Source organism: Varanus komodoensis, unplaced genomic scaffold (assembly GCF_004798865.1).
Source record: "Varanus komodoensis strain SLA01 unplaced genomic scaffold, ASM479886v1 scaffold30, whole genome shotgun sequence".
NCBI lineage: Eukaryota > Metazoa > Chordata > Lepidosauria > Squamata > Varanidae > Varanus > Varanus komodoensis.
The window spans coordinates 13,302,189-13,317,046 of record NW_025335762.1 but is presented as its reverse complement, the minus strand read 5'-3'; the positions used below and the strand labels follow the sequence as shown (position 1 = coordinate 13,317,046).

The window sequence follows — 14,858 nt, the reverse complement described above, 5'->3', positions numbered from 1 at the left end:
CCATTTGCTCCTCAAAAGGGCAGGCAGTGTGGAGACATTCATTATTTGTCAACCCTGCCTTGTTTCCAGGCTTGAAACCCCCACTTTTGCCCAAGGGCCCCACAAGTCCTGGACCAGGTAACTCATTAGAAAACATGCACAGTTTGCTTTGATTGATTGCAGGATGACATTTCTTTAAGTTTGCCTGACTCTGTTCAGAGAGTTCAGGATGTCTTGCAAGATCTTGAACAGCCTAAATCATACCAGATGCTTAAAAAGTGCATTCATTTGACTTGTGAATGGAATGGGGGGAACTGAAATGCATGATCTGCTCCCCCTTCTCTTGCAGTATTAGCTATTTTTATGTTTCCTTGTTCGTCTTGACATGTTCAGTTTGCTTCCTGCCTCGAGCATTTCTTTTAATGAAAATGCAGGATAAATAGATTCTCAATCAATATGTCTGCTTCCAGTGCCAACGGCTGATCCTTTTCCGAACACTGCAACATATGACTGTGGAACACTGTCCTCTCTTTCCAAAAGCAGTAACTGTTTCTCTTCATTCCCCTGCAGACAGTGCTCCGTGATGGCAAGAGGGAGAGCATCATGAGCATGCTTTTTGTCTCCCCATCCGACATTGAGAATGGCCAGACCATCGTTTGCCGGGCCACCAACAAGGCCATTCCTAGTGGGAAAGAGACTTCGGTCACCATTGACATCCAACGTGAGTGTGTTAACTGTTATATTTTCCCATGTAAGCATGCAAGAGCTTCTTTGGAATACCCTCTAACGAGTTCTCCATTCATTTATTTGAAATGTATTAAAACCTCCACATGAAGAGATATCAGAGCAATCCATAATAAATGGAAATGATTCTCTCTCTTTTTAAAAAGATTACAATAAAAGCAAATAGATCAATATAACAGTGGCTGGCAACTACTTGTCAATCAAGAAGTGGCTGCCTGAAGAGATAATTCTTCAGCACATGCTGAAAGCAGAGTACTTTAAGTGAACGCCTGATCTCAGTTCGTAGGGTATTCACCACATTGAAGGCCCCGCTCCCAGTGGTTTTCAAGTGGAGCTTCAACCTATATGGAACCTCCAGAAGTGCCTCCTTTATTGGAGCATCCAGTATTGTTCCCCCAACACTAAGCGAAGCTACTGCCACTGTCATCCCTCTGACTTGCACGGAGTCGGCTCTTCAACTCTCCTGCAGCTTATATAGGCATCAGCAGTACACACAGGACCTTGGGAAGAGATGAATGGGTTTTGTTTTTTGTAATCAGGGACATGAAGGTGTTGCAGTCAGACAGATAATCTATGTAAATTATTTTCGTGGCAGCATTCCAGATGCATTTATTCTGAGCAAGGCAATCTTCCACTGGTCAGCCACCAAGGCCAAAGAGAAGCATTCACAGCAGTCATCAAAATGCATGGCAGTCACAGCATAGATGATTTAGCTTTCTGAATGACTAGCAGTTATTGCCAGATGAATTGACAAGACTCAGAAGCAGCCTGAAAATGAAGGTCTGGGGAGAGAGCCGGAGGGCAAAGGTGAAGATACGATGCTGAGCTTACAAATGTTGATGGCATTGTAGTCCGCTGTGATTGAAGAGAGGAAAACTTATGGAAAGGGGTTAAGAATGTAATTTAGCTGGATTGAGGTGCATATGTCAACTGTTCAGAGAGAAACAACACAGTGATGTCTTAGCATGGTTAGTAAGAAACCAGTCTAGAACAAGAGACATAAACCTGGGAATTGTGTTTGCGGAAAACATAGGTGTATTACTGAGAGCTGAGTTGTGAATGAGGCGGTGTGAAAGAATTTTTTAAAAGATGAGGGGGTGACTCTGATTGTGACAGCATGAAGGTGGGATGTAATTGCATCCTGAGAAAATGCCTAGTTCTTTCTTAGATCCCAGCTATAACACCAGTTAGACAGAACACTTATGTCTATATAAGATCCCCACAGTGCATACCTTGATTCTTAAAGGATGCCCCAAGAGCTCATCTTTTATCCCACAGTATTGACAAGTAGCCTGGGATGGTCTTGGCAGTGATGCTGAAGAGTCAGCATCCATTTCTTGGGTGCCCTATCCACTTGCCAATCATCATGGCTCAGGACCAAAAGCCCTTTGAGACCAGGACTTCCAGTGGCAGCAAAGCTGAGGAAAACCAGTTCCTGGGACATTGCAAGTGGGACCTTCTACCTTGGATCCTGCACCTGTCCACACAATCCCTTAGGGACATCATTGACTTCTAACTGCAAGGAGTGCAGCTCAAATTACTCCAGGTCCTGGGAAGCATTCTCTAAACTCCTCCTCACTCTCCAAACTCTCACCACTTAGAAGGACCCAGCAACTGCAGGAAAAGGGCAGTGGCCCTTTAGGAATGAGATGCAGCACTTAAGAAGGCCAACTTCCCAGAGGGAATTTCCTGGCCATGCTATAAAACCCTGCCAGCAAGTCATTGCTGAAGTAACTTTTCTTACCTAGCTGTAGAATTGGTCTCCCCGGTCCTGTTTCCCTGGATCGGCACCTGCAGTTCTGTCTAAAGTTCTGAACATACTGCATTAAAAGCTACATCAGTAGCCACCAAACCCCATGTACCTTTGCTCAAGCATAGTAGGAATGATGGGTTTCTCAAGAGAACAGAGCAGTCATGTATGCTGGTTTCTCTCTATTCCCCTTCCCAGACATTTCCTTTGGTAACCTCCTGTAAAATACAAGCACAGTGTAGTCACTGTACCAATTAAATCAACGGAACACAATCTACTTGCCTTCAGTGGAAGAAATTACTAGAAACCGGGAAGGTGTGGAGAAACTTTGGAGACTTATATTAACAAGGCCAGCTTACCATTGTTACTGGTATATGCAACCCTCTTCATTCTTACAGTGCTCATTCAGACCAACTGCTCCTCTAGTTCTAATAGCTGCAGGAAGCAGCCTGGTCATGGGTAATGCTATGAATTTCAACATCTCAGAACTCCTGAACCTCTGGTGTACATATGTCAGGAAGCATAACTGCCCCATGGTCTTCATCAGTCTTATTCCAGTCATGATCGAGAAAAGAAATAAAAGACTAAATTTCAACCTAACAGAGTGGGTTTTTTCTGTCTGTCCCTAGAATTATCAGTTTATTTTATTTGCGACATTTTATTCCTCTCCATAAAAAGCATTCACTAGAACAAACATCACAAGTATTTAAATAGACTAGAACATAAAGCTACACAATCCAAAGGAAACATAACATATGACAATGCAATTTAGCACCACCACCACCCCACACACACAAATATAGGCTCAGACATTTAAATCAAGAAGGGCAGTTAATGGTTAGTATTTTAAAAGCATGGGAAGTTCTTCACCTAGTGCTGAAAAGACCACAGGCAGCCCTCTCTAGGAAGGCTTTGGTGAGCCTTTATCCAAAGGTCTTTCTCCTTGGCAGTTGCCCATGTTCAAGCAGGACAGGCACAGCTTCTGATGCAAATCACAGGCAAAACTGGGTGTCATTGCATACTGGTTATGCCTCAGATCAATTCTCCACCTTGACTCTTTGTAGGTAGCAAATAGCCTGAGAGAAAGTATAGAACCTTGCAGAATCCCAAAGCATGACCTCCAAGGGTTCCAGAAGTCATCTTCCAGCACAGTCTTCTGAAATGTCCATGTAGGCCTGTAACTACTGCCAGGTATTCCCTCCTCCATAGTGACTGCATCCTATTCTGAGGGCTAACATGCTTGACAGTATTGCGAGCCACTGCAAGATCCAGGAGAACCAGCATGTTTGCATTCCTGCAATGGCCATACCACAGAATGGCCAAAGAAATTTCTCTTCCAAATAAAGACCAGGACCCAAATCAAAATGAATCTAAGAGTAATTGTAAGTACCATAAGTATTAGGAAACCACTGGAGGACTTTTTAATGCCCATACTAAAAGGAGGTTCAATCACCTCTCTCGGATAAATAGATGCTGTCACGATGTACATTTCTGTTTCCTCTTTCCTACAGTGTCTGAAAACACCCTTTGCCTTTCTGCTGCTTTTCCTTGTCTCATTTAGCTTCCCAGAAGAGTGAAGCTATCACATTTTTGCAGTGTATACTGATTTAGTCAAGGAAGCTTCTCATACTAAAGAGGCAGCCTAAGGAACTCCACAAGACACTTCTGCCTTCCTTCCATCTTGTTTGTGTTGCTGCTGTCAAACACGGCCTGATTTTCCCCTCCTCCTTCTCCCCTGGCCTGTCTTCAGCTGCATTCACAAATTCCTGCATCTGTATTTACTAACCATTTGCAATTGCAGAACATTCAGTATAAACAAGCCAGATGCTTTTGTGGTTCCAATTAAAATCTGGCTGAACAAATTCGAGGGCAGCAGAAAATGCACCACTTAAAACTTCCAACTTTTCTACTGGAAGATTAACAGCCTCTCAGGTTGTTCATAGCATGTCCTGACAGAGCAGGCAAGATAAAATGAGATAATGGTGTGGGTTTTTTCACAACCAGCAAATAGTTACAACAGCTTCAAATGCAGGGAAAAAACAACAACACAAAACTGGAGGCATCATTATAGCATGGCTGTACAGTGTAAGGCCAGCAACGTGAGCTGAATCTCCAAAGGGAATTGAAGCCCCAAAAAGGGATTCAATCAAGTCCCTTTTTTATATTCTGAACCATTAAGTAGACTCTAGTGTGAAAAAAAATAATATTTTATCCTGCTATTAAAAGAATTTTGCCTTTAATGGCTTCTAATGGGTTTATCAGTTTTAGGAGCTGTGGATGGTTTAAGGAGACAGGTACAGTAATAGCAGGGGTGGGGAGACTCATCCACCTGCAGCAGCAGAAGGTCAAGGTGGCAGTGGTTCACCTCTGAATAAGAGTGTTGTGCTTTTTTCAGCACCATGGACAGGGACTGGGGGAAAGAATAGGTTGCTTTTTCCTTGGTCTCTGTTCATCACTAGAGTGGCTCAATGGGATAATAAACATGCTCCACTCCCAGGGAGATGCAGTTTGGGAGAACATCTGGCTCCATGCATGGGCTTTTGTTCAGGGCCACTGCAGTCTGTGCAACTTTAGCTGCCTCAAAGGCTGCTTTCAGGTTCCCCTTTGCCATTCTTTCCAGCCCTCACCTCTGGCTGGAAGTGGCATGTGAATTTCTAGTGCCACCGCTGACCTGGAAGTGAAAGGAAGGGCGAAGAAGCTTATTCTCGGGAGCTGAATAAGAGGCAAGGTTTTGCGCACTGCTTTTGGTTGGGATAGGGTTGTGGGACCTAGCTGAACAGTAGCATTGGCTGAGCCAAAAACATGTTAAAAAAAAACCTCACATACCACTTCTGCACTGGCAGGGCCCACACAACATGGAATTAAAAGACGTGTAGATTTTAGAGCATCTTGACATTTTGAAATAAAAGCAGGCTTGCTGGATAAGAAGCAATACCTCCTGCTACTTATTCTTTTTCCTTTTTAATTTTTTTGTTTTTTAAACTCAGACAGAATATTTTCCCAAACCAAAAGCTTGAAAGTAGATGGTTCCACTGATCTTTCTGCCATGAGAATATCAGCTCTGACTCTTAAGCAGCTGGGTCCAGCCAGCTGCTGCTAGGGAAGTTGGCCATCACTGTTTTGGCCTGTAAGAAAGGCTGTGGTGTGCTTGTTCCAGCTTCTGCTGTGTATACCATGGTAAATATTGGTGGTCTCAGTTTGAAAAGAGGTAGCCCTTAAAGATTAAATCCTCATGGGACTTATTTTGTTTGCGACTCAATAGAGACATAAATGAGTTAGCAGAAATCCAGTTTCTGGATATTTGCAATAGCATTATAAGCATCATCGCATGGAAGTAAAGCCCCCACCTCTGCTAGTTTCTGGATCACATTATGAGGATAAATTAAGGTGGAAAACATGTGCATATGCCATGAGTAAAAAAAAACCTTGTTAAAATGAATAATTGGAGATCAAGACGCAGACACCAGCCGTCAGCCCTAACCTGGCATTAAACAGTGGTGTCAATCCAGCTCTCCTGCCCACCTAACCCAAAATGAGACCTGAGGTTTGCAACAGAAAGGCTAAGTGACACCAGCTGGAACATCTGTTCAAAGTGATTTTCGCTCACCAGCCACATCAAAGCAGGCCTCCTGTGAATTATGAGCTGAACATCACAAGTGGGATTAAAATCATGTTTAATAGTTTGATATGCCATAAACTATTTATATTGCCAGAGCCCAATGGCTGTATGGAAATTCATATCCTGCATGCCAGGAAGGAGCAGAGTGAGGTTGCCACTTCTCTTGACTCTTCTTTGAGCATTCACAGCTTTTTCCTTCTATGCTAACACTCCTCTGTTTATGTTAACAGTGTTGGGTTATTTTCAAAAGGCGAGAGGGGCTGGGAAATGTGAAAGGACTCTTGGTAAGCTGGATAAGTGGATGGAGGTTCTAGGAAGGACTGGGACAGAAACTGGAGTTCATTCAGGACACCCACATTTGCAAGGATATTTTAGCAGACAACTCTTGAAATTGGACCAGTGCCGTGCATTTTAGCCATCAGGGCCATTTCTGTATGTCCCCTGAAAGACTTCCCTGAGCCACTGGTGTCCCTGGGCCCTCCACTCGGGACCCGATGAACACTTTGCTTGGTCCATTGATACTTATGGACTGATTGATTTTATTTGCACCATGCCTCTATGCGAACAACAACAACACTTGAGACAGCTTATAGGCATAATTAAAATGGATTCAAAAGTTAAAATTGCTTAATTTTTATTTATTAGTTTTTTATACTGTAGGCTCAGAGGGGGATGTTACAATCATCTAAAATGCACTCACAGAGCAGGTTTAGGACCCCTGGACAGGGTCTAGGTCAGGGGTCTCAAACTCGTGGCCCGTGATCCAATTGCCAGGATGGGCGGGGCATGGGGGAGGGGCCCTGCGGCCTTCAAAGTGCCAGCGGCGCCCGGGCCGGCCTCCGGGAGTGATGTGGGATGAGCGGCCCACCCCCACCGCGGTGGTGGATTACTTGATGTGGCCCAGCCTCACCCAGGCTCTACTTCCAGCGGCCCCCAGGTAAGTTGAGTCTGAGACCCCTGGTCTAGAGGGATACAGGCTTCTCAGGTTCCCAGATCTGACATCAGCAAAGAGCTGCACTCCTGGATCGGAGGATCTGCGCTTGGAGAAGGCTTCCTCCACCGTGTTCAGCCAGAGCAGGAAGAGCTGCACTGGCTGTTCCTCCACTGTCATGAGCACCACCTCGGAAAATGCATCCCAGCAGTCCCTTATCCTCTCTCCCTCCCACTCCAAAGGATCAGCCATCCAGCTGTTTTGCAGAAGGAGTGCAGAAGTAACCTTCACCACTCTGCATAGGATGCCTAAAAGCAGCCTCTAAAATATAATAAAAATGTCATCACCCAGTCCGAGCTAAGCTAAAGATCTACTTACAGGACTTCTTCAATAAAGTGGTCTTTAAAGTGGTGCTGGCAAAGCAGGGGATAAGATGGCAGTTGAGTAAGTCAGAAGGGCAGATTAGAGAAGGAAAGAGATCACTTAACTGATTTCGGAAAGAGAAGTTCCATTTGTTTATTAAGCTCTGAGTCCCTCTTTCAGTCAGGAGATTGTCAAGGGCAGCTAATCTCAACCAGACAAAACAAGCAGACTGAAAAGAGAGGTGACACGCTGCAAAAATCAGAACACAGAAGATGAGTTCACCATCACCATCATCATACACACAAAGTACAAAATGGCAGCCTAAGATCATTTGGAAGTTCCTTATACTGTGTCAGGCCATTGTATTGTTGACACTGGCTGGCAGCAGCCCTCCAGGGTTAAAGGCAGGAGACGCCAGGGACTGGACCAGAATATTCTGCATGCAGAGCATATGCTCTACCACTGAGCCACAGCCCCTCTCTATGGCACTAGCGACAGTTTCAGCTATTTCAGGAGGCAGAATATGTCACAAGAACATTTACCGTGAGCCCAGACTCTCAACAAATGTAGACTGGATGTTTCTGCTCCATCCACCCCCGAGGAAGTCACAGCTGGTTATGGTAACATACTACAGGACTTAGTTGCTGTGATGGGTTCTCCATGGTTCTGCCTTTGAAGAGTCATTAGAAGATTCATGCTGGTCATGATTGCTGTAGCAAGAATGTCAGTGGAGAAGTGACTATATTCCATTGTCTATCCTGCAATGTTTGCAGATTTGTTTGTAGGCACAATTCAAGGTGTTGGTGATTGCCCTCAAGATCCTAAATGGATAGGTCCAGAATAATTGAGGGACTGCCTCCTCATCTTCTAACTCGCCCAGTCCCTAAATTCCAATGGCCCTTCTCTGCATCCCTTCCTAGAGTTTGATGAGGATGAAAGATAGGAGCTTATCAGTGGCTCCACAAGCACTGGGGAGCACCTTTCCCTGGGAGGCCATGGGGCCTCCTTTTTGCTTCAGAAGACATTTTCTTCTGAACAGCTAGGGCAGTGGAACAGCTAGGACTGGACCTCAGGTCTAATGCCCAGGACCCCCCAGCTCAGAAGGCCCCTAATGACTCCCCAGAGTGCAGCAAATAATGAGGACAGTGGAAAGAAGCCAACTGAAGCAGAAGCTGCTTAGCCACAGCCTGCTGTTCATAGTCATATTTTCTAAAACAGTTTAGAGTCAGGGACCAGCCAGCTTGGCATGTCCAGGTGTTCATTTTATTCAATTTATTTTAATATAAATTATCATTTTTTACATGAGAGTGGTGCTGCTTGCCAAGTAAGTGTGACAGCAGAAGCAATTCCTTATTCTATAACATCATGATGGTGCTAAGATTTGAGTTTAAACTGTGAAAGTACAGCACATGCACAGAATCAACCTCTCTCTCTCTCTCTCTCTCAGTCAGGGTTGGCAAGCTTTTTTTGTTTGTTTTGCTTTGACATGCCAGGAATATAAAAGCAGTTGTGAAGCCTGGAATGTAGGTGGAAAGGAGGAGAGAGAGAGAGAGAGAGAGAAATGTTGGATTTTGTGCTTCACAATTTGAGTATTACACACAGCCATCTCAACAGTCCCCCTTGGAAGGCAGGCTGTGGCACTATGGGAGTTGAAGGCCCTTTTTCTATCTCCAGACATGTAAAATTGCACCTTCAGCCCAGCCTCTAAATTACCTAGCTGCACCACTTTGTGGAGAACTGCCTTTGGCTCCATAAGCAGGGATAGCTTTGACACTTTTCACCTTCTTAAAAGTCTCCAGATAGGGGAAAGAGTCGCAGCTCTCATTTTAATTCTAGGCAAAAGAAAAGTCTGTTTCAAAGTATTTGAAGTTTGGAACACAATGGCCCTGTGTCCTATGACAACTGGCAGATCAGGACATGCTTTTTTTTTATGAGGCTGAGCCGAGCAGACTAGATAATTCAAACTAATTACAAAAAGCCAGCCATGAATTATCAATTGCAACCAAGTGGACTTGCATTACACTGAAGGATCTTTTATGTAAATTTATATAAATTGGACTTTATTTCTGGTGGGGAATCTTTGGCATGCCATTGCCAGATCATTAGAAAGTGTGATTCCATTTGCAAATGGAAGATCAAAAGCATGTATTCATTATTATTAATCTTCTTCTTAAATAAGCAAGTTAAAGAGCAAAAGGGACCCTGCTCTTTTAAGATACAAGAAGATCCTTCGGTACAGCTTAAGCATAGCAATAGGGAAGCAACTAAAAGAAGTGTGATTCATACTTTACAAAGGAAGGTGATTAGCTGTTGTTGTCTAACAATAGGAAAGTGTCAGGATGCCTGCAAATGAATTAGGACTCTGCTATATATCTTGGGGCTGTTATAGGACCACATTCCATTTATATTCCAACATGTGCCTGCCTTTATTGTAATTTGGATTGCACACTTTAAAATGAGATTAGGGTAAATTGAAAATACCTATAATTTCTCATCATAATTTCCCAGGCAAAAGGCAGATGGCTGCCCTCCCAACAAAGCAGGAATCCTGGCTTGGTAAAATACCAACAGCTCTATGAAGTTGGAGCCAAAGGAGGATGGCTGATCACAACCCACATTGTCGACTGCCATCCAAGTTATTTATTTTCTGTCTTCCATCCATCTCCCTTTTGGAGCGCCACCATTTTCACCAGGACTAGCTAAAGCTTCCGCCAATCTCTTTCCTACTGAAACCTGGACGATTGTATGGTTCCTCAATGAAAAAAAATGTGTCATGGTGGAAGAAATTCCCTAGAAAATAGAGTTTCTTGCACCCACCATTAAACTGGTTTTTTAAAAGAAGTTAGGAGACTTTTTCAGAATCTACTTTGCTTTTCACTAGAAACCCAAGGTCCATTCAAACTAGTGACTGGGAGGGATAAGCCATACATATCCCATGAGCATTTATTTGAAGGGTCTTCCTTTCACACTGAATCCTTGGAAATAGGAAACAGGGATGTCTTTACGCATCTGTATGCCCAGAAATACATTTTCAGTGGCAAACTTGAACTTGGAGGTTCTTCATACAGAATCCAAAGCTGTTTTTATTCCCCACTGAAGCTGGTCTGGCTTGGGGTCTCTTAGTTGTTGCTAGTGCCAAAAAACTAGGTTTGGAAATCCTAGTTGATCTACCAGAAATCACATAAGAACCTACCAGTAGACTCTGAACTATCTCTGGGTCTCTAACACACACCTACAGTGAACACTGGATGTGTTTTCAGCTTGGTTAGTGAATCCTATGAAATGAGCATATGTAATGAAATATTTCCCTTGCAAAATACTAGATTTCCAAGGCATATATGCAAAAATTCTAAAGAAGACAAATCAATAAAGAAAAGGATCCATCAAAGGAGACATGTGCTGGTTTAAAACTCTCATTACAGAGTTGTGTGTATTTGCTTTTTAAATTGTTTAACATGTCTTCTGGTTTATATTAGGATGTCTAGAGAATTTTGCCTCTCATATCTTGTCTTTTGTCAATGAATTTCAGATATCATATCCAACAACATGTTCATGAAAATGAGTCCAGTAATCAAAACTGATGTCTTTGCTATATTGTGTTCAGAGAACTCATTTAGCTGACCAGACATTTTTACTTATTTGTTCAGCCGAATTTCTTGACACACAGTTTTTTAAAAGAATACTTCTTACTGATACTTCAGAAAACTGGATGTTAAGGAAATAACCATTTGGGTTGACTAGTGGCACATTAACAACCTCCGCTTCTTTGCATTTTCCAGCTCAAATAGCCTGAAACAACATATGGTCTGTTTGCAAAATGTAGCCAAGGGTGCAGGATTTATCCTTAATACAGTGCTATGAAGAATATAAGTGAGGCTTGTCAGGTTCTGTATCAGGTCTCCAACACTTACTAAACAGATGTTTCCAGGAAGCTCACAAGACCTTCCCTTTGTTACCCTCATAACTCCTGTAACTTTGTTTCTGCTTAGTCAAGATTTCTGAAATGTGTGGATGTAGAGAATTTCATTTATGTTTGAATCATGTGAACATAACCTGTCTGCAGTTTCAAACTTGAGCAAGAGTAGAAGAAAATTCACAGAGCATCTGCATTCCAAAACTTTACTCTTTAATAGTATGCACTTTTGATAATGTATATTTAAATCATGTCCGATTTCTTAAAACCCATGAGATCATAGCCAGTTGCTGGAGAAATGGGTAGAAACTATTGGTTTCCTGTGCCTTCTGCTCAGGTCAGGAGTATTGGCATTTCTCAGCAAAAGGCCCAGGTGGATCATGAATAATTTGCAATCTTTTGAATGCAAGCTACAGAACTCTTAGCAGCCAGCCTCCTCCTGTAGCACCATCTTCTCTTCCCACCCCCTATTCACACATTCAAGAGATCTGTAACACCTTTAAGGACTCTGACTCCACAGCAGGCGAGGGACTGAAGGCACTGTTGAATTGCCTGATTAATATTCATGAGAAGCAGATGGCCAGCTGGACAAACAAAAGAGGTGTCTTCTCCATCTGGCCAGTAGAACTGTTGGAAAGAATGCTCAATCTCTAGTAAGCAAAGTTAGACTGGGAAGAAAAAGCGAAGAGAAAGTGAGATGCTGGAACCCAGACCTGCTCAGAACTTGCACCCTCTAGTGATAGAGAGCTGTCTTCTTGTCAAGGTTGTGCAAGAACTAGTGATGATTACTGAGGAATAAAGGGCATAATCCTATGGAGAGGCATGGTTTATTAACTTGAAGTCCTACACTGAGCTGGAAGTTGGACCCGAAGGCCTACTCTGCCCCATTCAACTCTACTGCTCTATGATTCTACCATTTGCTGTTTTGCTGCGCCTAACTCAGAGGCTTATAAGCACCCAGTGCAGAGTGGGGGAAGCAGCAGGGTTAGTCTCCAGCTCCCTATTCCTCCCGTTGGCCATACAGCCAGATGGCCATTTTCAGCCATCTAGTTGTGGTGTTCTGGAGGGAGAGAGAAAGAGGTTCAAGTGCCATCAGGACACCTTGTGCTTCCAATCTTCTCCCCACCTGTGCACTGTCCTCTTTCCTACTCTCTAAGGTTGACTTTCCAACCTGGGAGAATCAGCCAGCACAGGTCCTTCTGCACCGGCTGTGAGGAGTGAGGGACCTGGAGGAACCTGGAGATCTGGGAATCCAATGTATCCTATGACTCTGTAGGCATTGACTAGAGGGCTAGAGAAACACTTTTGGAAGAAAGAAATGCTGCTGATTCTCTGAGGAACTAGCACAAGCGATATCACTTCATATGCCCCTGAGCTGAGCACTAGTTCAGATTCTTTCAATAAACCAGGGGCCTTCTCTGTGGCTGCCCGCAGGCTCAGGAACTTCCTGCTTTCTCCCTTGTTCTTTCTCCAGCAGAGCAAAGTGCTTTTGTTTGAGTTTGCCTTTGTCTGGTCTGTTGGTCTGCTGCTGAAAGAGGTTTTAATTGGTGTTGATGTTATTTGGTGCACTTCTTGTTGTGCTTGAAAATAACTCTGGTTTCTCTTAACTTTCATTAAGCTTTTGTTTTAATTTTGGTCTTATAATTGCTAGTGCTATTTTTATTGGTGTAATGGTCTGAGTGTTAGACTGGGACTTTGGTGATCTGGGTTCTAGTCTTTACCTGATCAAGAAATCAATAGACTTTCAGTCACTTTAACCTCTCTCAGACTGTGTAAGGTGCTTTGGGAGTCTTGCAAAAAGGAAAAAAGCAGGTGGAAGAAGAATCAAACAAATTAATGTGTCACAAATAAATAAATACTGGCTGAGGTGATGCCTGCATATACCAAGAAGATGCTTGCCTAAGACTACAAGCCTGAGCACATTGCTTTGGGAGTAAATCCTACCAAACAAATTGTAGCTCATTCTGAGTAAATATGCATGGAACTGCACTGTTATGCTAATGTATGATCCAATTTATAACAATAATATTTAATATTTCTACTTTGTTCATATAGATATTCTACTATATCCTTCTACCAAACATGCTCTTTGGGGCAGTTTATTAAATCCATAAGAACAACCACAGAAACAGCCACAACGTCAACAACAAAATCAATTGACAATCTAACAGTTAAGAGTAATAAGCACCGTTACTACTAACTGACCACCAGGAGTCTGGGGAAAAAAAGTCTATAGCCCAAGGTATAAGCCAGCCAAACGAAGAGTGTGGAGGGAGAGAAGCACCTCTCCAAAAGCTCTGGGACACAATCCACTGCTCCACCTTTGTGGAAACACTTAGGAACAAGTTCCTTTTTTATCCACCTGACTTATCATGTATGCAGCTCCCTTACTAAAGCTGTGGGCCTTTACGCACAGGCCTTGCACCAAAGTCACTGTATTCCTCTCAGATATCCTGCTTACCTCTTACCCAGGATTCATGGAAGACACTCAACCCCTTTCACTCTGACTCTCCTTCTCAAGCCTTCAAGGAGATCAGCAAAGCATTCACCTCTCACCACAGGCCTTTAGCCCCAACAGTCTCAGGCCAACTAAGGTAACTTAGATATCCCTGCATTTGCCTGTCCCAAGGAACCCAGACTGGCTTACAAGGTGCACCTCTGCTCCATATTATCCTCACAACAATGTCCTGGTGAGAGTCAGTGACTTAGCCAGCCAGCCAGCCAGCCAGCCAGCGAGCTTCATGCCCAAGTGGAGTCCAGAAGCTCCATTTGGAAGCCGGATTTTCCAAGTCCCAGACCAGCACTCTAGCTACAAAGCCACACTGTCTCTAATTGCCGTGGTTTCCCTGTCTCTCCCCTTCTTTCTGCACCATGATCGCTCCCTTCATCACCTCCTCCCACACCAATTGTTATCAGTAAATCGAAACAGTGAAACACACAAGTGTATTCTACATACAGGGACCAAGGTGCTTGAGAACTGGGTGGGGAAGAGCCCCATTGCCACTGGTCCTTTTTGGACTACACTGTCCCAGTTGGAATTTTTATTTCTCCAGTTCAGGGAAACTTCTCTGCCATTGCTTAAGCAGAGGAGTTCAGTTCAAATTCAGAGCTTATATAGGAATGGGGGATGCCTCTGCCTTCCTGGTTCTCTGTGTGGCCCTGATCTAGACAGATGGTTCCAGAACTTCCCAAGCAGGTCCGCATATGGCTAACCAAAGACCCCACCAGTAACCCTGAAGTTCCTATCTGTAACCCCATGTCTCCATATAGGCTTCTGTGACCCTAGAAATGATGTTCCAAACTGTATCATGCTAGGAATATTGCTTGCAAAAACTAAAATTGAAATAAATAATATAGGAAAAGAAAAAGAGCATACTAGGCAAAATTAAAGTAAGTGTATTGAGAGAAAGGTGCAAGGAAATGAACATTAATTTTGGATGCAAACATTGAGCATAATCTTGAATTTTTATCCCTCCCTCCCACGTGCTATACTTTGTTCCATTGCCTGACAGCCAATCTCCTGTGTAAAGTAGCATTTTTCTTCCTCTGTGTTTCTTTT

At 43.4% G+C, this 14,858-nt stretch overlaps 1 protein-coding gene across 1 annotated transcript in view; it reads left to right on the top strand.

The window, feature by feature from the left end:
- The window catches only part of KIRREL3 (kirre like nephrin family adhesion molecule 3), a gene marked incomplete at its 5' end in the record, with an annotated part of 170,871 nt that overhangs the window by 12,925 nt on the left and 143,088 nt on the right, over positions 1 to 14,858 (top strand). Inside the window, one exon of the mRNA XM_044437402.1 lies at positions 550 to 700. Coding sequence (XP_044293337.1) covers positions 550 to 700 — 151 coding nt within the window. The remainder of the gene's footprint in view (positions 1 to 549; positions 701 to 14,858) is intronic.